Source organism: Lacerta agilis, chromosome 1, assembly GCF_009819535.1.
Source record: "Lacerta agilis isolate rLacAgi1 chromosome 1, rLacAgi1.pri, whole genome shotgun sequence".
In the NCBI taxonomy this organism is placed as follows: domain Eukaryota; kingdom Metazoa; phylum Chordata; class Lepidosauria; order Squamata; family Lacertidae; genus Lacerta; species Lacerta agilis.
This window is the reverse complement of record NC_046312.1, coordinates 44,815,491-44,842,813: the sequence shown is the minus strand read 5'-3', so window position 1 is coordinate 44,842,813 and position 27,323 is coordinate 44,815,491. Positions and strand designations below refer to the sequence as shown.

The 27,323-nt window shown below is 43.6% G+C and overlaps 4 protein-coding genes across 5 annotated transcripts; all 4 read right to left on the bottom strand.

The window, feature by feature from the left end:
• On the bottom strand, window positions 1-2,649 carry LOC117045546 (disintegrin and metalloproteinase domain-containing protein 21-like). 2 transcript variants are annotated; one of them, XM_033146695.1, is made up of 2 exons: window positions 1,671-2,649; window positions 1-176 (listed from the first exon to the last, which is right to left on the bottom strand). In XM_033146695.1, exons 1-2 carry the CDS (start codon window positions 2,264-2,266, stop codon window positions 122-124), a joined length of 651 nt encoding a protein of 216 aa, XP_033002586.1. In that variant the 5' UTR covers window positions 2,267-2,649; the 3' UTR covers window positions 1-121. The 2 variants fall into 2 exon arrangements, with proteins under 2 accessions (XP_033002586.1, XP_033002594.1); XM_033146703.1 differs by lacking the exon at window positions 1-176 and adding an exon at window positions 1,178-1,257.
• A 1,510-nt stretch (window positions 2,650-4,159) lies between these two features.
• On the bottom strand, window positions 4,160-16,629 carry LOC117045527 (disintegrin and metalloproteinase domain-containing protein 20-like). The gene is made up of 2 exons (XM_033146659.1): window positions 15,978-16,629; window positions 4,160-4,654 (listed from the first exon to the last, which is right to left on the bottom strand). The coding sequence occupies exons 1-2, from the start codon at window positions 16,571-16,573 to the stop codon at window positions 4,573-4,575; spliced, it is 678 nt and encodes a 225-aa protein (XP_033002550.1). The 5' UTR covers window positions 16,574-16,629; the 3' UTR covers window positions 4,160-4,572.
• Window positions 6,133-9,248, bottom strand: LOC117045506 (disintegrin and metalloproteinase domain-containing protein 20-like). Its single transcript, XM_033146604.1, has one exon. It carries the CDS (start codon window positions 9,046-9,048, stop codon window positions 6,748-6,750), a length of 2,301 nt encoding a protein of 766 aa, XP_033002495.1. The 5' UTR covers window positions 9,049-9,248; the 3' UTR covers window positions 6,133-6,747.
• Window positions 16,630-26,025: 9,396 nt separating the features above from the next.
• Window positions 26,026-27,241, bottom strand: LOC117042407 (disintegrin and metalloproteinase domain-containing protein 20-like). Its single transcript, XM_033142333.1, has one exon. The coding sequence runs from the start codon at window positions 27,160-27,162 to the stop codon at window positions 26,026-26,028; it is 1,137 nt and encodes a 378-aa protein (XP_032998224.1). The 5' UTR covers window positions 27,163-27,241.
• Between the last annotated feature and the right edge of the window lie 82 nt (window positions 27,242-27,323).

Genomic DNA, 27,323 nt, shown 5'->3' with positions numbered 1-27,323 from the left:
AAAACCTTACAGACACAAATAGGTTTGCATATTATTCTACTTAATTTCCTTTCTCAGTTTTTGATATAGTGAGTGCATTGTTCACTTCTCTGATCTACTGTGTGCTTACTTCCTGCATTGATTATATTGGATGGATTCTTGAAATCAGTCTTCTTAAGCGATATAGCAGTATAGTCCTGTAAAACAAAGTCAGGCCAATAGCAGCAAAAATGACAAATGCAGTTCCTACAAGAATTGCTATTATGATACCACTCATGCCTTGTGGAGCTGGTCCACTGTCAATGCTGCCACCGTAGCCTTTATTGAAACAGTCAGGAGGAGCCCACCCATAATCACAATGACAATGTTTGTGGTTGTTGCATTTCCCCCGATTATGGCACTTTGACACATTACAATCATACTTCAAGAGGGAAATGCTCTTGCATTCCCTACTAATGCACAACATGCCAGTCCCACAAGGGGTGCCATCTCTCACTGCTGCAGTATCGATTATCTCCATTCCAAAGTGGTACTCTGTACCCCAGCATTGGGTACTGCCAATTAAGGTTTGAATTATGGTGCGGTGTTCCACCAAAGAAGGAAGTTGCTGCACATTAGCGCACTGGATTTGCCCACACAGGACATTCTCAGCATTACATTTCTTGTAAGTTCCAAGTCCCTGGCCACAGTTGCCAAAGCGATCACCACGAGCATTCATTACTCTGAAGCAATTGTCTGAAGCAGCTGATGCTTTCTTGCCAAAGATCATTTTGCACTGCTCACTGTGAGTAGCGCAATTCCCATGATAACAGTGTACAGCACTATTGCATGGGGCACCATCTTGCATATAAACATCTTCAGGACACAATTGTGATGACCCGTTGCAGTACTCAGGAAGATCACAGTTGCTAGCTTTCTCTCTGCAAATAGTTCCAGCTGGAAGATACTGACACTTAGCACAACACTGTCCAGAAGCACAAGTGGCACCTGGACTCAACCTACAATTAGATTGGCAACATGGATCTGACTTACACTTAGCTGGTGAGCCACAGTCACATTGCTCTTCATCTTCCACTATTTCGTTGCCACAATAATTGAGATTATTTTTTTGATCAGCTGTTGGTGGCATGAGCAAGCAGTTAGAGTTCCTTAGTTTGTAATAATCATTATAACTGCAGTTGCTAAACTGATCAACGTCATCTGGAAAAGCAGCCATAATGCAGGATTTTCGTTCACAAATACAGTATGTTTCATCATGTTGCATGCCAAGATTATGTCCTAATTCATGGGCAAAAAGCACAGCAAAAAAGGACACACTGTAACCCACATAAGATTCAACACCAGATGCCCAGTGAGAGCTACAAATTGTTGCTGTGAATGCTAATCCAGCTGTCTGTCCATACAGCTTATGTACAAATAAGTGACCGGCATCATTAGGTAAATGTTTATTTAGTGTGTTTTTTCTCCAAGTATTGAAAGTTTCAAGTAATTGTGAAATTTTATCAGCAATTGCTATGAGGTTCTTTTCTGACCATATCTCCAAGCCAGCTACAGACAAAACAACACCAAGAGGCTTATAGAATGCATTGGCAGTATGGACTATCTCTAGAACACGTGCACTGGTCAAAGTCTGATTTCTCCCAAGCTCGATATATAGTTTTTGTTCCACCACAATTGCAACTTCCACATACCTGGAGTCTGTCCACCAGTCATTTTCAGAACGTTTGGCTGGTAAATGCTCTCTCTTCGGGATCATGGCCTCTTGACGACGTTGTTCTTCCTCTGTTAGCCCACACTTCATACGGATAGTATCCTCCTTTTCTTCCAACCTATATACCATGTGCTGAGAAGTAGTAGATGCCTGAATAGGCTCAATTTCATAGGTGCCATTTTCTAAGTGCAGCAGACCCCTGAGGCCCCCTGAGCAAGTACTGAGTGTGACCCAAGAGGAAGGCTTGCCTTGCACAAAGCCATGGTAGAAGCAGTCATCTCTGATGAAAGGATAGTCCGTCTGGAGGTCCCCTTCCTTACTGTAAGTGAAGACAGGGAAATGTTTAGGGACAAAGCCCCTCTTTTGCTTGAGATGAATCACATGCTCTTTTCCCTCAATTTGCAATAGGTAGGTGACATTGTGAGGATTTTGTTCTCCATATCTGGGGGTCAATTTCTTTGGGATGGTCACCTCATAAGAGGCATATCTAAAACCCTGTGGTGGTTTCTGATCTGCATTCCCACTCACAACACTGGATAAAATCAACACTAGCAGCCATGCATGGTGACTAGTCATTTCCCCTGACAGTGGAAAGCAACCTCCAGAATACCCTGCTCTAGCTTTCTATCCCAGCCCCCAAAGCCTCCCACAGCTCAGCTGAGAGCAGACCAGAAAGAAGATGAGAAGGTGGTTGTATGTGAGCTAGACAAGGAAAGGGAGGATTCTGACCCTGGCAACAATAATTGCAGTTACCTTTAGAATGTAGGCGGAGCCTGGAGAATCAGAGAAAGAATAGAATGGAGAATAAGGAAGCACATGGTGGAAAGGGAAAGGTGTAATAGAGATGGCTGGGTTAAAGGGTTACGGGAAGAAGAGGCAAGTGCAATGGGAAGTTGAGAAGCAGGAGACCAGGGAATGGGAGATAGTTCAGTATGTTGACAGTGTAATAATAGACACGTATGGCACGTGGGATTCGGGGTAGGTGCATAACATCCATTTGTTCAAGTTCTCACCCAGGAAAACCTAGGACCTTAGGAGTTAAAAGACCCCTTTTTAGTGTAAGTGGAGACTGGTATATTTTTAGGGACAAGGCCCCTCTTTTGCCTGAGCTGCAGCACATGGCTTTCCCTCAAACTGAGCAGCTAGGTAATGTCTTGGGGTTCTTGTTTTCTACATCTGGAGGTCATTTTCATTGGGATGATCACATTGTAAGAGCTATGCCTACAGCCCTGAAACAGTCTGACCATTGGACTCACTGAGTCTCCTCAATAGGATCATTAGCAACACTAAACACCATTGTGAATCATTTGTCTGATAGGAAAATGTCCTCTAGAGCACCCCACTCTGGTGCAGAATGGGCAGCAGATGAGGAAATATATTCTGTTCCTTGCAAGGAGTTAGTAGCTTTACAGCTGGAATGTAGGTGGAGCTTGGTAAAGGACGGAGAAGAATGGTGAGAGAGTGGGTTATCGTTTGAATGCGCATGGAGCTTGGTCAGTGATGGATAGAACAAAATGGAGGAAAATGGCAAAGGAAAGAGAAAGGTGCCTGAAGCATGATTGGCTGAAAGCAAAATCGAAAATTCTTTCTAGTAGCACCTTAGAGACCAACTGAGTTTGTTCCTGGTATAAGCATTTCAGGAAGAAGAATTGGGTGTGATGGGAACATGAGATACAACAGATAAAAAAACAACAACAGAGACTGACATTGGAGTAACAGAGATATGTGATATGCATTTACAGAAGACACTGTAGCAGCCACATTACTAAACATTCTGGGAGTACACTTTGTTTTCTTGGCACATGATCATGATTTGAAGGAATCATGTAGCACATAAACAGGAGCAACCTCTACCAGGAGAATATGGGATGTGAGGAGCAGCAGGTTGTAGCAAGTATACAGCAGAAGTGATACTGGGTGCAAGTTGCTGCAGCTCAGCCTACCCCAGACTTTAAAATATATATGTATTTATTTATGACTAGAAAAACCTATCAAAAAACAATTCCTTTAAAAAAAAAAAAAGACAGTCTTCAGGTAGGATCAAACATTTGGGCCAGTAGGCAAAATTTTTGTATTATTAGATCATTCATCTTATTGCTTTGTCGAATGCAACCCTTGTTGAACGTACAGGCTAGCCTAGTCAATTGGTTGTGGTCAGAGTTGAGTTGGCAGGGAGCCAGTCAACTGAGCTTCCCATCTCTTGAGGTCGGGGAGGGGCATTGGGCATGATTCATAGTCAAATAAGAGGACCTCTGGGGGCTTAGGCAGGCCACTCTGCATCCAAGTTTCATGTGATATAGCTTACCAGTACAGCCCATGCTAGTGTGGGTAGTGTGCTAACTGAGCACAAAGATTATGCATGCCAGTGAAAGCTGGGTTTGTGTTAGGAGGGAATAAGTTAATAACAATTATATGTGATGCATCCTGAAGTGGGGGGGGGGGGGGATTTTAAGTGGAAATCCAAACCAGCCTCAGACCCTCCTCTAAACTGCTTGTCAAAAGCTAAATGACTTATATTGCCCTCTCAGACCTCCTCCTAGACCAAATTAAGTACCCAGTTGCCTTTCAAAGAAATCAAACATACATTGTACATGACCCAGATTAAATCACTGACTACTGTATTTTATGCTCTCACCCACCCTCAACTACAAGCAGTCAGATGACATGCACATACATCAGCAATCAGTTGAAATGTTTTGTTGTGGAACTCCACTTGCTATCTCTTATTGATAAACACAAGATTTCCATATGCTCATGTGACAGGAATACAAATTACATCCAAAAGCAATTCTTAAGAACTGATGAAAGACTTGCAGTCAAATATATCTGCATATTTCCCTTTCACACTTTTTATATATTCTGTCATTGTTCAGTTCAGTATTCTACTGTGCACTTGCTTCCTGCTTGTGTTCAGTTGGATGGGTTCTTGCCCTCAGTCTTCTCCAGCATTGCATCAGTCCATATCTCAAATAAACACACAGGCACACATAGTGATGTTAAATTCTCAAGAATATTAGAGAATTTTCATTTAAAATAGGATAATATTCATTTTAATGCATTGAAAATGATATAATTTGAATGCATTGAAAATGATATAATTAGTTAATATACCGTATTTTTCGCTCCATAAAACACACTTTTTTCCTCCTAAAAAGTAAGGGGAAATATCTGTGCGTCTTACGGAGTGAATGGTGGTCCCTGGAGCCGAATTGCCCAGGGGCCAAAAGCAGATCATGCTTTTTTTCTTACAAAGAGAAAAGGGGGTGTTGAAAGGACCCCGCTTAGCAGCTGATCAGCAAGAGATCAGGAGAGAGATAAGAGTCCTGGCTCCCTTTCTGCCCCGCCCCCTTGCCTAGGCCTCCATTGTTGAATGTGCTGCAGAGGGAGGTTGTTTGTTTCCCCAGCGACATGTGACTGGCTGATTAGATTATCTGTCTGGAAACTGTAGAAACGGCTCCCTTTCCTTAAGATTTTTCAGAAATGTGAGTTGAACCCCATAAAAAACGGGGCCTTTCCTCTTTGCTTTTCCCCCTTTGCAAAAGGAGCTTTGCTTTTCCCCCTTTGCAAAAAAAAGCTGCAAAACATTTAGCTGATCCTCAAAAAAACACGGCTTTCCCCTTTGCAAAAAAAACTGCAAAACGTTTAGCTGATCCTCAAAAAAACAGGGCTTTTAGAGGAGGAAAACCAGAAAAATATTTCTTCCCTTGTTTCCTCCTCTAAAAATGAGGTGCGCCCTATGGTCCAATGCATCCTATGGAGTGAAAAATATTTATTCATGGGTAAACTTGTTCAGATGGCAACCAAAAACTGTACAGATACTTTTATTCAATGGGGCAATGCAGTGAATTCTATAAAAATATAGAAACGTCACCTGTTTACATCAATGCCACCTCACATGGTGTTACACATAATTGTATAGGTACTTTAGGTGTATAAAGCATCTAAACTACTTTCTGTTTTAAAAAAATCACACTGTATGACCAAGGGTATAGAATTACTAAGCATTAGGGTCACACCAAAATAGAAAAAAGGCTATTACATATAGTTGAAATACATACGAATTCAGATGTTCATGAAATTAAATGAATAGCATTTTTAAAACTAAAACTAAAATAAAAAATGTTTTCTGTAGCTCACATTTCAGAACTGCCAATGGTGAGTGACACAATGCCCAGTAATGTAACTGGATTAAAAAAAAAATCATTATTCATTACTTACACTGGCAATATCACAACTTGACTTATTATTTACTAGATTTTTTTTAATGTGGGTTGTAAAACTGGTTCTTACATTAGAATTTACAGTTTGTGGAGAATATTCTCTGGAGAATTTTCTAGCAGAGAATAGTCTCGAGAATATTCTCTGGAGAATATTCTCATTCTCGAGAATATTCTCCAGAGAATATTCTCACCGCACATCACTAGGCACACACCAGCTGTAGCACTAATAACAAATTCAATTCCTCCAGCAGTTGCTGCAATGACAGTGTCCTAGTTTGGTGGAAGAGGGCCACTGTCAATGCTCCCACCATAGCCTTCATCTACACAGTTTGAAGAGGACCAGCCATAATCCCAATGACAATTTTTGTGTGTACTGCATGTTTCTCTATGACAGCACTTTGTAATTCATACTTCTAGAAGGGCACATTCTAGCATTCCCCTTAATATACACCATGCTCTTGCCATAAGGAGTCCCATCTCTCACTGCTCCAATATCAGGTTTAGACAGTCAGGAGGGGCTCAGCAGCCAGAAACACAATGACAATGTTGGTAGTTGTTGCATATTCCGCTATAATGGCACTTTGTGACATTACAATCATTCCTCAAGAGGGACCACCCTCTTGCACTCCCCATTAATACACATCATGTTCTTGCCACAAGGAGTCCCATCTCTCCCTGCTCCAGTATCAGATATACCCTTCCACTGTGGTAGTCTGTTCACCAGAAGTTCTCATTGCCAATAAGTGCATTAACTATGGTGCCGCATTCTGCATGATATGGTCCATTATTTCATGCACATCTGTTTGGCCCATTCAATGCATTGTTCAATTCTGTGATTTAGTCTGGACTTTCTTCTTTTTGAATATCTTGCCCATGCTTTCTTTCTCTCAATCTAACAATCATTTCTCTCAAGTGCTTCCTGAAATAAATGCCCAGAACAAGAACACAAAAAACAAATATAATTACTCCTGTAATTGCTGCTGTGCTGGAATTAGGGCTAAAAATATTCTGTGGTGGAGGAGGTCCACTATCAATGCTGCCACCATAGCCTTTTTTTTGACAGTAAGGAGGAGCCCAGCCATAATCACAATGACAGTGTTTGTAAGTGTTGCATATACCCCTATAGTGGCACTTTTTGAAATTACAATCATAGTTCAAGAGGGTTACACTCTTGCACTGCCTATTAATGCACATCATGTCAGTGCCACAAGGAGTCCCATCTCTCACTGCGCCAATATCGAGTATTTCCATCCCACTGTGGTAGTCAGTACCCCAGCATTGTATATCTCCAGACTGTGTTTGAATTATAGTGTTGTGCTGCTCTAAAGAAGGTAATTCATCAATATTATCACACTGGATTCGACCACACAGGAGATTCGTAGTATTACATTTCTTATAAGTTCCATGTCTAAGGCCGCAGTTGCCAAAGCGATCCCCTCGACCATTCAGTTTATTGAAGCAAGCCTTTGAAGCAGCTGTTGCTTCCATGCCAAAGATCATTTTGCACTGCTCACTGTGAGTTGTGCAGTTTCCATGATAGCAGTATACACCATCACTACACGGGGAGCCATCTTGTACATAAACATCTTCAGGACACCATTCTGAAGTCCCATTGCAGTACTCGGGAAGATCACAGCTGCTAACCTCTTGTCTGCAGACATAATGAGCTGGAAGATACTGACACTCAGCACAACACCGTCCAAAAGCACAAGTGGCACCTGGGCGCAGCATGCAATTAGACTGGCAACATGGATCCAACTTGCATTGATCTGGTGAACCACAGTCACATTGCTCTCCATCTTCCACTACTTTGTTACCACAGTGCTTGAGTTTATACATTTTATCAGGCTCTGGCGGAATTAACAAACATGGAGTGTTCCTTAGCTCAAAATAATTCTGATAACTGCAGTTGCTAAACTTATCAGTGTTTGCCTGAGCTGCAGCCATAATGCACTTACTTCGTTCACAAGTACAGTATTTTGAATCATGTTGCATGCCAAGGTTATGCCCTAATTCATGAGTAAATGTATTAGAAAAATCAGACAAACTATAGCCAACATATGATTCAACACCACATGCCCGATCAGTCCAACAGATTGTTCCTAAATATGATAATCCTCGTGTACGTCCAAAACTCTTATATACAAATAAATGAGCAGCATCATTCTCTAGATGTTTATTTAGGGTGTTTGTTCTCCAGTCATTGAAATTGGAAAGCAGGGTTTTAATGTTGTTATCAATCACAATGAGGTTCTTTTCTGACCAAATCTCCAATCCAACAAGAGTCACAACGACACCAAGTGGCTCATATAATGAATTAGCAACATGAATAACATCTAGAACTCCCATAGCAGCAACAGTTTCATTTTTATCAATTCTCACATATCTTTCGTAATCCACAACAATTGCAACCTCTGCATAACGGGTGTGTGTCCACCAACCTCCTTCTGGAGCACCCTTAGCCACTATATTCTTTGGTTTTTGGATCATGGCCTCATGATGCCTTTGCTCTTCTTCTGTTAACCCACAAGTCATGCGTGTGGCACCCTCTATTTCTTCCAACCGATACATCACATGTTGAGAAGTAGCAGATCTCTGCACAGGCTGAATTTCATAGGTGTCATTTTCTAAATGCAGCAGACCCCTAAGGCCCCCTGAACAAGTGCTGAGGGTGACCCATGAGGAAGGCTGGTCTTGTACAAAGCCACGGTAGAAGCAGTCATCTCTGATGAAAGGATAGTCCACCCGGAGGTCTCCCTCCTTACTGTAAGTGAAGACAGGGAACTGTTTAGGGACAAAGCTCCTCTTCTGCTTGAGATGCACTACATGGCCTTTCCCCTCAATCTGCAGTAGGTAGGTGACATCATGACGTTCTTGTCCATACCTAGGGACTAGTTTTCTTGGGATGGTAACCTCGTAAGAGGCATACATAAAGCCTTGTGGTGGTTTCTGACCTGCAGTCTCACTTAAAATATTCAACGAGATCAGCACCAGTTGCCATGTGTGGTGGTTAGTTATTTTCTCTGACTGGGAAAGCAACCTCCAGAGCATCCTGCTTTGGCTTCTTATCCCAGCCCCAAAAGCTTCCCAGTTGAGAGCAGAGCAGAAAGATGAGAAGGTTGTTGTTTGTGAGACCATCAATGAAAGGGATGGTTCTGTCCATAGCAACAGTCATTGCAGTTACCTTTAGAATGTAGGTGGAGCTTGGAGAATCAGAGAAGGAATAGAATGGAGAATGGGAAACCACATGGTGGAAAGGGAAAGACGTTGCAGAGATGACTGGGTGAAAGGGACACAGGAAGAAATGAGTGCTTACTCTTTTCAGGTGGGCAGCAGTTGCAGCCTCTTGCTCTCCACTGCCATCCTGGCTGTCAACTCATGCATGTTTGTCGACTGTTTTGGGAATTCTCCCAGCCAGCATGTTCTCAGGGTGGAATTTCCCTTCTTAACCCCAGCTTCAAAGGGGCCAATCAGAGGCCCCACTGGTTGGGCAGTGCCTTGCTGGCTAGCCGAACATTGGCTTCTGCCATGCCTGCACCAGGCTGCAACACCTTAGAAGAGCTGTCTGCACTTGCCTTCCACAGCGTTGTCGGCCAAAGACCAATCCCACCCTCCCTCCCTTATATTTAATTGTTTTTTACATTTGTAGGTCAGTGTCCTATATTTTTAACCATATTTCACTTTTCAGGTTGCTGCTTTAACCCCGCTTTATTCCTTAGGTTGTATTCTGTCTAACCGATTTTGATTCCTTATGCCTCCCTTGCTATGGTTGCTAGCCGGGAAGGAATTTGCCTGCAGGTGAACTGGACTGTCTGGAGGTTTTGCCTTCCCCACAGCAAAACATCACAACTTTTAGTAGTTAAAGCACTGGGTGAAATCCTAGTCTTCATGGGGTTTTTTTGGGTTTTTTAAAAATAATTTTATTATACAAAAATAAGTACATACAAACCAACAGACATACCAACCAACAGTACAAATACAACTACAACTACAAAAAAGGAAAGGAAAAAAAGCTATACACATACAATATACTTACATCCATATCTTCCATATTCATTTTTGACAAATATCACATTATAACACTAATTAATTTAAATCCATATATTCATACTTTTTAGCCATCCGTTCGTAACAGTAGGGCTAAATTATTAAATAATTTTGTTCCTTGACTTCCCTGATCCATCTCTTCATTAAATTCTAATAAATATTTAATAAATATATAAGAAACACATAAAAGTATGACTCTGACCTCGATTACCTTTCTTTTTTTAATTCCATTCCTTTACTTTTTAACTTCAGTTCATTACTATACCATCTTTAAACCATACAAGAGTTATTCTAAAGCCAAAATTGTGTTGATGTTGCACCGCTTTTTGAGATAGTACAAAAAGCTGTTCCATTCCTCAATTTTTCCCTCGGATTGTCCTTTACCTTTTCTGAAAGATAAGCCAGCTCTGTATACTCTATGATTTTATAAAACCATTCTTTTATATTAGGTATTATTGCACCTTTCCATTTTGACCCTATCAAGGTTTTTGCAGCTGTTGAGGCATAAAGAAAAAAATTCCTCAATTTTTTTTGGTATGTCAGGGGTTGTTATTCCTATAAGGTAAGCTTCTGGTGTTTTAAGGAATTTGGTTTTGAGAATTTTTTCCATTTCTAAATGTATTTCATTCCAGAATGTTTCTATCTTACTGCATTCCCACCAAATATGGTACCAACTTCCCACCTCCTCGCATCGCCAACAGATATTGCTCGCGTTCTTATACATTTTCGAGAGCTTGTGGGGGGTGATGTGCCACCTGTAAAACATCTTTATTAAATTTTCTTTGACCGAGTTACATGTGGTGAAGCTCCAGCTGGATTTCCATAGAATTTCCCACCTTGTCATCATTATATCATGACCTATATCCTGTGCCCACTGCGTCATTGTCGATTTGACTTGTTCTTCCATTACTGTCCAATCTAGCAGTAACTGGTATGTCTTTGAAAGGGTTTTGGCCTTTGAATTTACCACTTTTAGATGAAATTTTGATTGCCCTTTCTCGAAACCTATTTTGCTATCTCTTTTAAACCTCTCAAAAAGTTGATAGTATGTAAACCAATCGTTTACTATATTTTTAAGTTTTTCATATGATTTTAATTCTAACTTGTCATTCTTTTCTTCTAGCAATGTTTGATATGTCGGCCATCCGGACTCTAGGTTGCCACGTCTCAACACTTGGGCTTCCAAGGGGGAGTTCCACTAAGGCACCCGCTGTTCCAACAGATGCTTATGTTTCAGCCAGACTTTCAATAAAGATCCTCTTATAATGTGGTTGGAGAAATCCCTGTGTACTTTATGTTTTTCGTAGTTTAAATATGCGTGCCAGCCGAACCTTAAATTGAACCCTTCCAGATCCAATAGTTCCAAGTTGTCAAGGCGCCACCACTCAGCAAGCCAAGTGAGGCAGGCAGCATCATAATACAATGTTATGTCAGGCATGGCTAGCCCTCCTCGTGATTTTATATCAATCATATTAAGGTGTTTTATTCTAGGACGTTGACCCTGCCATATGTATTTTGATATGTATCGCTGCTAGTCTTCATGTTTTGGTTGAAGTGGTGTATCACCCTGTCCTGACCCAGCAACATATTCAGGGTTCCCCATTAGAGGGATCTTGGTGGAAGTCTGTCCAGAAGCCAAGCATGAGGCTGATGGGCCATAGAGCTTTCAGCGGTGACCCTAGATCAGCGACTTGGCAAGGCCATAATCCTTGGCACTACCCTGAAAATGTTCCATCACCTCTGGCAGAAGGCTTCCCAGAGTGGCTGGGGCAACTTAGTCCAAACAACAGGGTACAAATAATAAATTATCGTTATTATAATTTATTATAAGGCTGGAATGGATATACACCCAATGCCTGAGCCAAAATTCCACCTATACCTGTAATCAATAAAGTTGTGGCCATTTTTAATCCAAATCACTGTCTGTGCAAGTTTGGCCTATTACATCTCACTTTGGTCAAATGCTGGGAGGGGAGGCGCTGCGACTGGGACTGCAAATTAAGTGCAATGGGAAGTTGAGAAGCAGAGGACCAAGAAATGGAAGAAAGTCCAATAAACTGACAGTAGAAACATAGGCATGTAGGGCATGCAGGATTTGGGGTATGCACATAGCATGTATTTGATGGGGACCTCCCTTTTCACTATTTACTAACATTCTGAAAGTAGATGGGAATATGGGATATGCAGATATAACCCTTGTGCCAGTAACTAGGAATTATTTTTCTATTGTATTTAGAACTAGGTCAAACCCTCATTCCGTAAAACCTAGAATCCCACAAAAAATGTTTCAATAGCAGTTCTTCCATTTCCACTTACCTGAAGTAAGGCCCAAATGACCATATTTATTCAGCTTAGCAAACCACATTAACAAGAGACTGGTAAAGTAGAAAAAAATGTAATCCTTTGACTTTGTTCATGGTTGATTCAAGGATGCAATCATGATGTGGGGTCCATTGTAATTTCCAAGAAGATGCATATACTTGATAGTGTTGTAATATAATATCTCCAATATGGTAATCTGGGTGCATTGCAAATACTTTAGGCAATCAGTGGCGAGTGCAGATTTGTATTCCAACCAGCAAGCAGCAGCAAAGCATTCCTGTAGCAACTTCTGGTCTTTGCACCATCAGCCAATTGTAAATGCAGGTGAGATCCCAGATGTTGATGTGACTCAAACACGTTCCTTCTTGGTAGAGATTTCAGCCAGGAAGAAAGTGCCCACTTATAGTGATCTTGGCTGATAGTACTTACAGCACAGGTCTTTACTGCAGAAGTTAGCAGATATCCAAGCTCTCAGCACATCAATAGTACATCTAACAGCGAGCGACAAATCTTCATTTCACAAAGGAAGACCGTTTTAATCTTCTTCAGCAGAATTGAACCCTTGCACTGCTGGGGGCACTTGTGCTTAGGGTGAAATGAGCTGTTTCAAAACTTATTCAGGGTTACTGGGAAGGAGGCACAAGTGTCCCAAGCACTCATTTGTTGCTGAACATATTGCAACAGTTAAAGTTAAGCATATGTTACAGCTCCACCAAATATGCAAATCAGCGTCCTTCACAGGGATGCATCTTGGATTTCTTACAATAAGAGTGTGGTACCAGACTTAACCATTAGGCAGCATCTGTTTCTCTGTACACACAGGCGTAGGCTCTATCAGGAAGATGTGGGTTGCAAGGCACAGTAGTGGAAGTAATAACTATTGAAGTAATAACAAATTTAGGTTGCTATAGCTAATATTTGACAACTGGATTTAGTGGTTGAGTGCTTTTAAATGTTTATTTGTCTATTATTTATATAAACATGTCTCTGAACAACAAACACTACAGATAAAATCACAGAAAATGTTTTAAATGTACAGTCACCAGATCAAACACAATAAACAATAAAAGACAGTGAGAAGGAGACACCATTGCCCAGAAATAGCCACAGCAGTGTGTGACCCAAGTAATATCTCACAATCAAGAAAACACCCTAAAAAAATTCACTAAACAGGTCTTTGCAAACTGTCTGAAGTGTATAACAATTATACACACCACCACCTTTGCCATATGTGAGTACTGTGCCTTGCCTATACTGCAGTGCTCCAACATTATTCCTCCTCGACAGTGGGAAGCAACAGCATCCACACAGAGGAGACACTCTCATCCCCATAGGCAGGTAAACTTTGTGTTGGTTGAAGCCAGGCACTCCACTAAACAGTGCCACCATAAACAGTGCCATTGCTAGCCTTGCAGGAGCAACCCTTAAGGGCAGGAGGGAGTAGCAGGGAGATGTGAGGGAAGGAGAAATGGGGTGGTGTAGTAAATTAAGCCTGTTAGGATGCCAACCATGAGGGTTGTCTTTTGGACAAAATAGCAGTGGAAGGTTGGTCATATGGGTTGTTGAGGAAGGTGTGTCAACAGGAGTCTTTGGTACATGCATGACTATTGGTTCATGCAGTACTTATCCTGGTTTGATTAAGTGTACCTGAATTCAGGGCGAGCCTCCTCCTTTTGCTACCCACCTGTCAAAATGGCCCACATGGGGGAGCTCAGCATCTGGCCCACTGATTATCTCACCTGTTCCCAACACGAGCAGTTCTACAAATAAGGCCTCCTCTTCCTCCTCTTTCCTGGCATCTATGATTGGGGGCAGGAGTGAGAGAGGCAAATGCTCAATGATGTGTCAGATCGTTAAGTGCTTATGGAATTCTCTGTCGTATTTGCAGTCTGCATTTGAGATCTTGGAACTCTCTTTTCCTCCTGACTCAATCTTTTCTCTTCTTTTTTTGCAAGGCATGAAAAAGATGAGGTCATTTTCTTCCTGGTGCAACTCAAAATTCCATATTCTGCTTCCCAACCCCATGCTCTATGGCAAGAATGGGGAACCTCCAGTTGTTGCTGGACTACAAATCCCAAAATCTTTAACTGGGGGTTGATCATCCAACAATATCTGGAGGGTGTCTCGTTCCTCACCACTGCCATATGGAGTGAGCCACTGGAGGAGGAATCTTGAACTCAGTCTTTTAAATTAGTTTCTCAGTCTGTTTCCCTTAAACCAGCACTAACAGAAGGAAAAGGATAGATACAATTCCTATAAAAATTCCTACTTTGTAGCCAATCCTGCGTGGTGGAGGGGGGCCACTGTCAATGCTGCCACCATAGCCTTTATTGAGACAATCTGGAGGAGCCCAGCCATAATCACAGTGACAATGTTTGTAAGTGTTGCATCTTCCCCGATTATGGCACTTTGTCAAATTACAATCATATTTCAAGAGGGACACACTCTTGCACTCCCCATTAATACACATCATTCTCTTGCCACAAGGAGTCCCATCTCTCACGGCTCCAATATCAGGTATCTCCATTCCAATGTGGTAGTCTGTAGCCCAGCATTTCCTATTGCCAATGGGTATTTGAAGTATTGTGCTGTGTCGCTTCAAAGAAGGTAACTTAGTAATGTTATCACACTGAATTCGACCACACAAGCTATTGGTAGCATTACATTTCTTATAAGTGCCATGTCTAAGGCCACAGTTGCCGAAGCGATCACCTCGGGCATTCATCTCTTTGAAGCAAACCTCTGAAGCAGCTGTTGCTGTCTTGCCAAATATCATTCTGCACTGTCTGTTATGGGTTGTGCAATTCCCATGGTAACAGTATGCACCATTCCCGCATGGGGCACCATCTTGTACATATACATCTTCAGGACACCATTCTGAAGTCCCATTGCAGTATTCAGGAAGATCACAGCGGCCAACATTCCGTCTGCAAACAGAATGAACTGGACGATACTGGCACTTAGCACAACAAAGTCCAAAAGCACAAGTAGCAGAAGAACGCAGCATACAATTAGATCGGCAACATGGATCTGACTTACATTCACGTTTTGAACCACAGTCACATTGTTCTCCATTTTCCACTACTTTGTTGCCACAAGATGTGACTTTCTGCATTCTATAAGTGTCTGGTGGAATTAACAAGCAATGAGAGTTCCTTATTTTGTAATAATCTTTATAACTGCAATTACTAAATTTATCAGTATTCACTTGATCTGCAGCCATAATGCAGGCATGTCGATCACAAGTACAGTATCTTCCATCATGCTTCATGCCAAGATTATGTCCCAATTCGTGGGCAAATGTGTTAGAAATATGGAACAAACTGGAAGTCATATAGGATTCAACACCAGATGCCCAACGTGTACTACAAACTGTGCCTATGTATGCTAATCCAAGTGTACTTCCAAAACTCTTATATACAAATAAGTGAGCAGCATCATTCTTTCTACGTTTAACTAGTGAGGCTGTTCTCCAACGTGAGAAACTCCTAAGTGTGTCATTTATGCTGTTAGTAACTTGAATGAGGTTCCTTTCTGACCATATCTCCAGTGCAGATATAGACAATTCAACAGAAAGTGGCTCATATAGTGCATTGGCAGTGTGGAGCACATCCAGAACTTGCATAATAACACGACTTTCATTTCTGCCAAACTTGACATATCGTTCATGTTCTACCACAATCGCAACCTCCACGTACCTAGTGTGTCCCCACCAGCCTTTACCAGCAGCACTGTGGGTCAATATATTCCTTGTGGTTTGCATCATGGCCAGCTGATGGCTTTGCTCTTCCTCTGTTAACCCGCACCTCATGTGGATAGCTCCATCCTTTTCTTCCAACCTATACACCACATGTTGAGAAGCAGAAGATACCTGAACAGGTTCAATTTCATAGGTGTTGTTTTCAAAGTGCAGCACACCCCTGAGCCACCCTGAACAAGTGCTGAGGGTAACCCAAGAGGAAGGCTTGCCTTGTACAAAGCCACGGTAGAAGCAGTCATCTCTGATGAAAGGATAGTCCACCTGGAGGTCCCCCTCCTTACTGTAAGTGATGACAGGGAGTTGTTTAGGGACAATACTCTTTTTCTTCAGCTGCACCACATGACCCTGCCCCTCAATCCGCAGCAGGTAGGTGACATCACTGGGTTCTTGTTGTCCATAACCATAGGGCAGTTTTCTAGGAGTGGTCACTTCATAAGAGGCATACCTATAACCCTTCGGTGGTGTCTGACCTGCAGCCTCAACCAGGGCATTCCGTAGTATCAGTATTAACAAGCTGGCAGAATTGCTAATCATTTCCACCAAGAGACAAAAATTTCTGCTAAATTACTCTACTCCGGCTTCTTATACAGGGCAAGACTGGAAGGAGACTGCATGTGGGATAAAGAAGGAGGATGATTCTGACCATAGCAACAGTGAGTAGAATCACTTTTTGGAATGTGGGCGGAGTTTGAAGTATCCATGATGGAACAGAATGGGAAAATAACAACAGAGGCTGTCTAGTAGTGGTGGGAAATACTATCTGGCTGGGAGACCACATTGGCCTGCCAATGGGGAGATATCAAATTTGACAGATGAGTAGGGCTGCCCACCCATCAGTCACCTGGCATTATAGTGACATTGGGGGTTGCTGCTGTGCTTTGAAGCCCTGAGTTGGGGGACTTTAAAGTGCAGTATGTGGCTGTTTGAAAGCCCTTTGCAAGCAGCCTTATGTTGCTGCTTTAAACCTCTGGAATTTGGATGTTTAAAGCAGAAGTGCAAGGCTGTTTGCTAAGGGCTTTGAAACAGCCCCATGCTGTTCTTTGAACCTCTGGGTTTCAGAAGTTCAAATAGCAGTGCAGAGGTGTTTGAATGTCTGCTTGTTATGTACATTAACCACTAAACTTACATTATCCCTGACATATACATGAAAATGGAGGCATGAAAAGAATGGCAAGAAAATGACAAATTTCCTATGGGCGGGAGGAAATGCCAAATAAGTATCTTTAGGAAATACGGAGGTGTGAGTATTCTTACTTTGCAATGTTGTTGTTGTTGTTGTTCAGTCGTTCAGTCGTGTCCGACTCTTCGTGACCCCATGGACCAGAGCACGCCAGGCACGCCTATCCTTCACTGCCTCTCGCAGTTTGGCCAAACTCATGTTAGTAGCTTCGAGAACACTGTCCAACCATCTCATCCTCTGTCGTCCCCTTCTCCTTGTGTCCTCCATCTTTCCCAACATCAGGGTCTTTCCCAGGGAGTCTTCTCTTCTCATGAGGTGGCCAAAGTACTGGAGCCTCAACTTCAGGATCTGCCCTTCCAGTGAGCACTCAGGGCTGATTTCTTTAAGGATGGATAGGTTTGATCTTCTTGCAGTCCATGGACTCTCAAGAGTCTCCTCCAGCACCATAATTCAAAAGCATCAATTCTTCGGCGATCAGCCTTCTTGATGGTCCAGCTCTCACTTCCGTACATTACTACTGGGAAAACCATAGCTTTAACTATGCGGACCTTTGTCGGCAAGGTGATGTCTTTGCTTTTTAAGATGCTGTCTAGGTTTGTCATTGCTTTCCTCCCAAGAAGCAGGCGTCTTCTAATTTCGTGACTGCTGTCACCATCTGCAGTGATCATGGAACCCAAGAAAGTGAAATCTCTCACTGCCTCCATTTCTTCCCCTTCTATTTGCCAGGAGGTGATGGGACCAGTGCCCATGATCTTAGTTTTTTTGATGTTGAGCTTCAGACCATATTTTGCGCTCTCCTCTTTCACCCTCATTAAAAGGTTCTTCAATTCCTCCTCACTTTCTGCCATCAAGGTTGCATCATCAGCGTATTTGCAATATTATTATGTAAATACTTTTGTGAATTACAAGTTGGTTTATGAGAGATGATCTAAATATGTTTATACTGCAATAACAAAAACAAATTGACAGATAAAGATACAAAGAAAATATATTTCTAAAATACATTGGGTGAAATTTTGGTACAGTGGTGCCTCGCAAGACGAAATTAATTCATTCTGCGAGTCATTTCGTATTGCGAAAATTTCGTCTTGCGAAGCACGGTTTCCCATAGGACTGTATTGAAATTTAATTCCCATAGGAATGCATTGAAATTTTCATCTTGCGAAGCACAACCATAGAAAAATTCATCTTGCGAGTCACCTAAAAAATCACAAAACCCTTTCGTCTAACGAGTTTTTGCAAGGTACCACTGTACATTATTGCACCCCAAAGCAACCATTCATGTTTTGCGAGATAGGCACATGAAGGAGCTGAGACTCACAGAGCTTTCATCTAAAATTTTCTAGAGAGAACACTGTGAGATACACTTCCTTTTTTGCCTTGGCAGGAAGCTGTAGCACTATACATCCTTGCTGCCTAGGCATCTCTCTTTCTTCATTATGCCTCCAAGCTGACCACACATGCATGTCTGAGCTCTGCAGCTGAGACACCATTCTGAAAATAATAATAATAATAATAATAATAATAATAATAATAAATACACTGCCCATCTGACTAGGTTTCCCCAGCCCCACTGGGTAGCTTTCAGCAAAATATAAAAACACCATAAAACATCAAACACTAAAAGCTTCCCTATACAGGGCTGCCTTCAGATGTCTTTTAAAAGTCAGATAGCTGTTTATCTGTTTGACATCTGATAGGAGGGCATGCCATAGGGTGGGTGCCACTACCAAGAAGACCCTCCAACTGGTTTCCTATAGCTTCACTTTTTGCAGTGAGGGAACTGCAAGAAGGTCCTCGGAGCTGGACCTCTGTGTCCGAGCTGAATGATGGGGGTGGAAATGCTCCTTCAGATGTACAGGGCCAAGGCCATTTAGTGCTTTAAAGGTCAGCACCAACACTTTGATTTGTGCTCGGAAACGTACTGGGAGCCAATGTAGACAGTTTGGGACTGGTGTTATATGGTCCCGGCAGCTGTTCCCAGTCACCAGTCTAGCTGACACATTATGGATTAGTTGTAGTTTCTGAGTCGGCTTCAAAGGTAGCCCCACGTATGAGCACCATAGGAGCCAACTCCTAGGGGCAGAGGTCCCTACGGCCACCCCAGTAAAATATTTGAGCGGGCTGGGACCCACCAAAGTTGATGGACATTGCCATTCAATTGGGTGTGTGTGTGTGTTTGTGCGTGTGCGTGCCGCATCATGTGATAAATTATGTGGTGTGTAGCTTACCTGCCCCCCCCATATTTTATGCAAGTTCGCAGCCCTGTAGAGCATATTGCAGTAATCCAAGCGGGAGATAACCAGAGCATGCACCACTCTGGCAAGGCAGAGTTACTTTTGTAAGTTAGCTAATACAGTGGCACCTTGGTTTTTCAGCGTCTCGGAAGCCGAACGTTTTGGTTTTCGAACGCCAAAAATCTGAAAGTAATTGCTTCTATTTTTGAATGCGCCTCAGAAGTAGAACAGCTTCTGCTGCATGTTTTTCAATTTTTCCAATTGAACTTGCAGCCAGCCCTTTGCACCTCGGTTTTTGAACGTTTCGGAAGTTGAATGGTCTTCCGGAACGGATTACGTTCGAGAACCGAAGTACCACTGTAGTTATAAATCTGCCTTCATTTTGTTGCTGTAACTGCTTCAAGACCTAGATTATGTAAATAAATATTACTTTTACCTCTTTACAAAAGTGTGTGTGTGAGAGAGAGAGAGAGAGAGAGAAAACACAGGGTAATACTAGGGAAGGTTCAGACTACCTTAAAACATCCTAGATCATTGTTTCTAGGAGGTTAAATTGACCTTATCTTACCAAATTTAAAGCTGCAAAGGGTGGTGGTGTTCTGCTGACCTCACTCATGTGAGCAAGGAAGGATAAATAGTATCTCCTGTCATAGTGCCTAAATCCATTCCTACAGAAAACTAAAGCTTTCTTCCTGATTTTGGAATGACTTTTGGCATTATCAACACCATGCTCTAACCAACTAAGCTATTCAGCATCGCATCCTCATTGTGCCATCTGACAGAGCTTTTACTAGAAGTGTTGAGCCTTTTATAGTTCAGCCTGAAGATCGTTTGCATCTACCAAGATATCGACTCTGCTGTTACAGCATATGAATCTCAAGGGGTGTCCAGAGCACTGTCTAGTCCTGTTGTGTTGGATGAGTTTCAATTGGTAAGGCTTGAGGAAGTGGACAAGTTGCTTGTCCACTTGCACTCTGGAGCCTCGCCCCTCTTGGCTGATAAAAACTATCAGGAAGGGGACAACTGAAGACCCCTTTTGGACTTTTGTGTGGAAATGATCTAGTATTGAAGATTGGGAAAACACTGTCCAGCATACTAAGGAACAGCTGAATATTACCCTGCAATAAAGCTGGATAACATCCTGGTGTGTATACTTTGAATAATCTTTATATCCATAATTGACAGATGGAGAATCAGAAGTCCATTTTATTTATTTCTCTTTTTTCTCTTTCTATTTTTTATGATATTTATTTCCTGTTATTTCTTTTCTATCCACTTTACTCTTGCTTGTTTTGTTTTGTGACGTCTTCTTCCCTGGATTAATGCGGGTTTGCATAGGAAGGTGACAGATGAATGCTGAAGGACCCTGTGTGAGAGGCAGGGAAGGGAAGATCTCCCAGGGTGGGAGGCTGGGAGAAGAAAGGGAAGCCCCCAGGTGAGAGCTGGGAAGGTCCACCCTTTTTGTGTGTGACAAGGGTAAAGATCTACCTCTGGTAGAAGGCTTTCCTTTCTTTCTTTCTTTCTTTCTTTCTTTCTTTCTTTCTTTCTTTCTTTCTTTCTTTCCTTTTCTTTTTCATTGTTTTCTTTTTTATTTAGTTTATATTTTATTGTATTGTATTGTATGCCAAAAGATTTCATTAAAAAAGATAAAGAAAAAAGACTGAGCTACTGTTAGTAGGTGGTTCCCTAGACCAGATGGATGGGAGATCGCCTGCTCTTGAAGGGATTATACTCCCTCTGAAGGTGCAGGTATGTATCTTGGGGGTATCTGGATCCTTTGCTGTCACTTGAGGCTCAGGTGGCCTTGGTGGCATGAAGTGCCTTCCATCAGTTTCAGCTGGTGGCCCAGCTATGCCCTTATCTGGACAGGTATAGCCTAACTTCTGTAGTCTATGCCTTGGTAACCTCTATGTTATTTTACTGCAATACATTACATGTGGCACTGCCTCTGAAGATGGTTCAAAAACCTGCAGCTGCTGCGGAATTTGGTGGCCAGGTTGCTCATGGAGGTTCCCCACCCCTGCTTTAAAAAGTGTGTAGCACTGGCCAACCAAGGTGGTCCCATCCAGGGCTTTTTTTCAGCCAGGGCTTGCCAGAACGCAGTTCCAGCACCTCTCAAGTGGGTGCCGTTGCCATTATAAGAGAACAAGGGAAGTATTCATGGTGAGTTCTGACACCTTATTTTCTAGAAAAATAACATTGTGTGTGTGTATATTCTAGGCAAAATGGCCACTCATGAGAGCATATACCTGGGGTTCCCTATGTGGCACCATGACAACCTCATACAGCTCCTTGGTGAATGCCCAGGTTCTTTGCCCCTCCTATTTTTAATGAATTTTTCAAGGTTTGCTTGAAATGATGGTGCTGAAGTGACTGGAAAGTGTCATGCAGGCATCTAGTGACACCTTGACCTTTCCCCATAATGCCTCTGGATCCCACATGGGGCCCATTAGGAAGCAAGAGGGGGCAAGCTAGAGGCCACGAGCCAAACTCTCCCTTCAATAATTTTTGTAATCAGCTTATTTTAATGCTCCTATCTGCAGGGGGCACTCTCCAGGAACTGCCTATGGCTAGATCATCACAGACATTAGTCTCTGTGCGAGAGCACCACATTGTGTGCGCGTTTGGCCCTGAGCTTGCCTGGTGCTGTTCACCTTTCCTGCTGCTCTCAGCACAGCATTGCCATAGCTCAGGAGCTGGAGGAGATGGTGGTGGTGCCACCGCTGAGCAGGTGAAGGTGCTAGAAATGACAGAGAGTGAATAATCCAAGCCTAAAGTTGACTAACATGAGTTTGGCCAAACTGCTACTAACATGAGCTACTAACATGAGTTTGGCCAAACTGCGAGAGGCAGTGAAGGATAGGCGTGCCTGGCGTACTCTGGTCCATGGGGTCACGAAGAGTCGGACACGACTGAACGACTGAACAACAACAAAAGTTGATAGGATTGTGGGTGGGGCTTATTCCCCCCCCCCCATATTTTATTCACGTTGGCGCCCATGCTCCAAAGTTCAAGATTAGATGTGCTCTATGTGGGACGGCACCTGAAAGCACCTCAAAAATTTCAGCTGGTTCAAATTGCAGTGGCCGGATTACTGCATGGGGTTGTCATTATAACCCCTGTTCTGAAATAGCTGCATTGGCTGCTATTGAGTTTTCATGCAGGTAATTACATTAGTGTTTAAAGCCCTCAATGACTTAGGCTCCAAAAATCCGAAAAACCACCTCCTTCCCTACAGGCACTCGCAAGTATTTCGATCAGCAGAGGGCCACAATAGGTAGTTCTGCCTCTCTCAGAATTTCTGGGTGGCATTTTCTGTGGTTGTCCCTAAGTTATGGGATTCCCTTTCCACAGAGGTGTGTCTGGCTTCTTCCCTACACAGCTGTTGGCAGATGCTGAAGTCATATCTGTTTACTCTGAACTTTGACATGTGAGATTTGTGCTAGAGTCCTGTCTAGTCCAGTTGTGTGGGATCAATTCCAATCCGTTACCTCCGAGGATGTGGACAGGCTGCTTGGACGAGTGAAACCAACCACCTGTCTCCTATAAGCCCATCCTGGCTTATAAAAGCTAGCTGGGAAGGGCTGGGTGATGGGCTTCGCGGAGTGGTGAATGCTTCTCTCTGCGAGGGAGCCTTCCCAGACCCGCTGAAAGAGGCAGTTATTAAACCGCTTCTTTTTTTAAAAAAAAAATCTTTAGATGCGGCCAATATGGCCAACTATCACCCAGTCTCAAATCTTCCATTCTTGGGTAAGGTGATTGAGTGAGTGGTTGCTGAACAACTCCAGGCACGCCTGGAAGAAGCGGACCATTTGGATCCCTTCCAGTCGGGATTCAGACCTCATCATGGGACTGAAACTGCCTTGGTCACACTGGTTGATGATCTCTGGCGGGCTAGGGACAAAGGTGAGAGCTGTTTCCTGGTTCTGCTGGATCTCTCAGCGGCTTTTGACACCATCGACCATAACATCCTTATGGACCGTCTAGAGGGGTTGGGAGCTGGGGGCACTGTTATACAGTGGTTCCGCTCCTTCCTCCTGGGCTGTGTTCAGAAAGTGGTGGTGGGGGATGGGTGTTCAGACCCCTGGGCTCTCACTTGTGGGGTGCCTCAGGGTTCTGTTGTCGCCCCCATGCTTTTCAACATCTACATGCAGCCGCTGGGAGAGATCATCAGGGGGTTTGGTTTGGGTGTTCATCAGTATGCGGATGATACCCAGCTCTACCTCTCTTTCAAATTAGAACCAGTGAAGGCGGTGAATGTCCTGTGTGAGTGTCTGGAGGCGGTTGGAGGATGGATGGCGGCTAACAGATTGAGGTTGAATCCTGACAAGACAGAAGTACTGTTCTTGGGGGACAGGAGGCAGGCAGGTGTGGAGGACTCCCCGGTCCTGAGTGGGGTAACTGTGCCCCTGAAGGACCAGGTGCACAGCCTGAGAGTCATTTTGGACTCACAGCTGTCCATGGAGGTGCAGGTTAATTCTGTGTCCAGGGCGGCTGTCTACCACCTCCATCTGGTACGCAGGCTGTGACCCTACCTGCCCACGGACTGTCTCGCCAGAGTGCTGCATGCTCTGGTTATCTCCCGCTTGGAGTACTGCAATGCGCTCTACGTGGGGCTACCTTTGAAGGTGACCTGGAAACTGCAATTAATCCAGAATGCTGCAGCTAGGCTGGTGACTGGGAGCGGCCGCTGAGACCACATAACACCGGTCTTGAAAGACCTACACTGGCTCCCAGTATGTTTCCGAGCACAATTCAAAGTGCTGGTGCTGACCTTTAAAGCCCTAAACGGCCTCGGTCCAGTATACCTGAAGGAGTGTCTCCACCCCCATCGTTCAGCCCAGATACTGAGGTCCAGTGCCGAGGGCCTTCTGGCAGTTCCCTCACTATGAGAAGCCAAGTTACAGGGAACCAGGCAGAGGGCCTTCTCGGTAGTGGCATCTGCCCTGTGGAACGCCCTCCCACCAGATGTTAAAGAAAAAAATAACTACCAGACTTTTAGAAGACATCTGAAGGCAGCCCTGTTTAGGGAAGCTTTTAATGTTTAATAGATTATTGCATTTTAATATTCTGTTGGAAGCCACCCAGAGTGGGCGGGGTATAAATAAATAATTATTATTACAATTATTATTATTTCAGGCCCACCCTATTCCTCTGACTGTAATCTATTTTTAATCCTTTAATTCTGATTTTTAGTTTGTTGTAACCTACCCTGGAACATGCTGGTAAAGGGCAAGTACTAAATATAACTACAACTACTGTCCACTGAAGGGACGTGGGTGGCTCTGTGGGTTAAACCACAGAGCCTAGGGCTTGCCGATCAGAAGGTCAGCGGTTCAAATCCCTGCGACGGGGAGAGCTCCCGTTGCTCGATCCCAGCTCCTGCCAACCTAGCAGTTTGAAAGCACGTCAAAGTGCAAGTAGATAAATAGGTACCGCTCCAGTGGGAAGGTAAACGGTGTTACCGTGCACTGCTCTAGTTCGTCAGAAGCGGCTTAGCCATGCTGGCCACATGACCCGGAAGCTGTGCGCGGGCTCCCTCGGCCAATAAAGCGAGATGAGCGCTACAACCCCAGAGTCGTCCGCGACTAGACCTATTGGTCAGGGGTCCCTTTACTACTACTACTACTACTACTACTACTACTATCACTACAGTGGTACCCCGCAAGACGAATGCCTTGCACAACGAAAAACTCGCAAAACGAAAGGGTTTTGCAAGTTTTTAGTTGACTCGCGAGACGAATTCGTCTATGGCTCTTTTTCGCAAGGCGAATTCGTCTGGCGAGGTACCACTGTAAGCTGGCACCGGAGCCACGCCGCGCTGCGTTTTAAAGCTGCAGCGAGGGAACAGCAGCTCGTTGCAGCCTTAAAATGCGGCGGCGCGCCATACAGGGAGCTGTAAAGGCTTACCTTTTGGCTCCGGTCGGGAGGGGTGTTGTCCATCGCATCCATCTGGGATCGACTGTGCATGTCTGGAGATCGCCGCCTCTCCCCACCGGAGCCGCGCCGCGTTTTAAGGCTGCAACGAGCAAACAGCAGTGCTGCTGTTCGCTCGCTGCAGCTTTAAAACGCGGCGCAGCGTGGCTCCGATGCCGGGGGAGGGGGCGGAGTCGGCATTTTGGATGGCCGGGCGCGATCCGACGCCACCTCTCCCCACCGGAAACGCGCCGCGCCACGTTTTAAGGCTGCAACGAGCAAACAGCAGCGCTGCTGTTCGCTCGCTGCAGCCTTAAAACGCAGCGCAGTGTGGCTCTGGTGCCGGTCAGAAGGGGCCCCTGGACTTTTCCCCCCATAGGAACGCATTAATTAAATTTTAATGTGTTCCTATGGGAAACGGTGCCTCGCAAGACGAACTTTCCGCAAGACGAAAAGTCTTGCGGAACGAATTAATTTCGTCTTGCGAGGCACCACTGTACTTGCTGTTACTCTGCAGTTACAGAGCTTAACTACATTCCTTTCACTATATAGAGAGGATGTTTTAGGGTAGGATCTCAATTACTGAAACAAAACAGCTGCTTATTTAGGTTCCTGTGGGAACAAAACTATTGCTCAGAGTGTTTACCTCTCCCTTAAAAGAGGAGAATTTTTTCTCTCTCCTGGGCTAGATCAAGGATGTGGAGCCTCGGGCCCATCATCCCTGAACACTGGTAGTGCTCACTGGGGCTAATAGAAGTTGAATACCAACAAGATGTAAACATGCTGGCACTACGATTCCAAAAGTACCCCCATGGAGCGGGTCCACTGTCAATGCTGCCACCAATACCTTTGTTTAGACAGTCAGGAGGGGGGGCCCAGCCAGAAACACAATGACAATGTTGGTAGTTGTTGCATATTCCCCTATAATGACACTTTGTGACATTACAATCATTCCTCAAGAGGGACATACTCTTGCACTCCCCATTAATACACATCATGTTCTTGCCACAAGGGGTGCCATCTCTCACTGCTCCAATATCAGGTATCTCCAGTCCACTGTGATAGTCTGTATTCCAACACATCTTGTTTCCAATTTTTGTTTGAATTATGCTGCTGTGTTCCTTCAAAGAGGGCAATACATCAATATTTTCACAATGGATTTGGCCACACCGAATATTCTTAGCACTGCATTTCTTATAATTTCCATGTCTAAGGCCACAGTTGCCAAAACGATCACCTTGAGCATTCATATGACTGAAGCAAGCCCGTGAAGCACTGGTTGCTTTGTTGCCAAATATCATTTTACACTGCCCACTGTGAGTTGTGCAATTCCCATTATAACAGTATACACCATCACTACACGGGGTGCCATCTTGTACATAAACATCTTCAGGACACCACTCTGAAGTTCCATTGCAGTACTCAGGGAGGTCACAGGGGCTACTCCTATCTCTGCAGAGAGATTGAGCTGGAAGATACTGACACTTAGCACAACACTGTCCAGAAGCACAAGTGGCACCTGGACTCAACCTACAATTAGATTGGCAACATGGATCCAACTTGCAATGTTCTGGAGAACCACAGTCACATTGCTCTCCATCTCCCATTACCTTGTTGCCACAGTATGCAAATTTAAACATTTTATCAGTGTCTGGTGGAATGAATAAACATTGATTGTTCCTTAGCTTGCAGTACTCATTGTAACTGCAATTGCTAAACTTATCAGCGTTTGCGTAAAATGCAGCCATAAATGCATTCAGGCCGATCACATTTACAGTATTCTCCATCATGTTGCATGCCAAGATTATGTCCTAATTCATGAGTAAATATGACAGAAAATTCAAACAAACTGAAACCCATATATGATTCAACACCAATTGCCATATATCGATCGCAAACTGTTCCTAGGAAAGCTTTTCCAGGTGTAAAGTCAAACTTCTTATATATGAAT

What these genes read in the sequence shown, in the direction of transcription:
- LOC117045546 (XM_033146695.1), bottom strand. Translation starts at nt 2,266, where the DNA reads ATGACTAGTCACCATGCATGGCTGCTAGTGTTGATTTTATCCAGTGTT. An exon ending in GACTGGTGGACAGACTCCAG is followed by an intron (nt 177 to 1,670) that starts GTATGTGGAAGT and finishes TTTGTTTTACAG; the next exon opens with GACTATACTGCTATATCGCT.
- LOC117042407 (XM_033142333.1), bottom strand. Translation starts at nt 27,162, where the DNA reads ATGATGGAGAATACTGTAAATGTGATCGGCCTGAATGCATTTATGGCT.
- LOC117045527 (XM_033146659.1), bottom strand. Translation starts at nt 16,573, where the DNA reads ATGATTAGCAATTCTGCCAGCTTGTTAATACTGATACTACGGAATGCC. An exon ending in GGCTGGTGGGGACACACTAG is followed by an intron (nt 4,655 to 15,977) that starts GTACGTGGAGGT and finishes TGTTTATTTGAG; the next exon opens with ATATGGACTGATGCAATGCT.
- LOC117045506 (XM_033146604.1), bottom strand. Translation starts at nt 9,048, where the DNA reads ATGGTCTCACAAACAACAACCTTCTCATCTTTCTGCTCTGCTCTCAAC.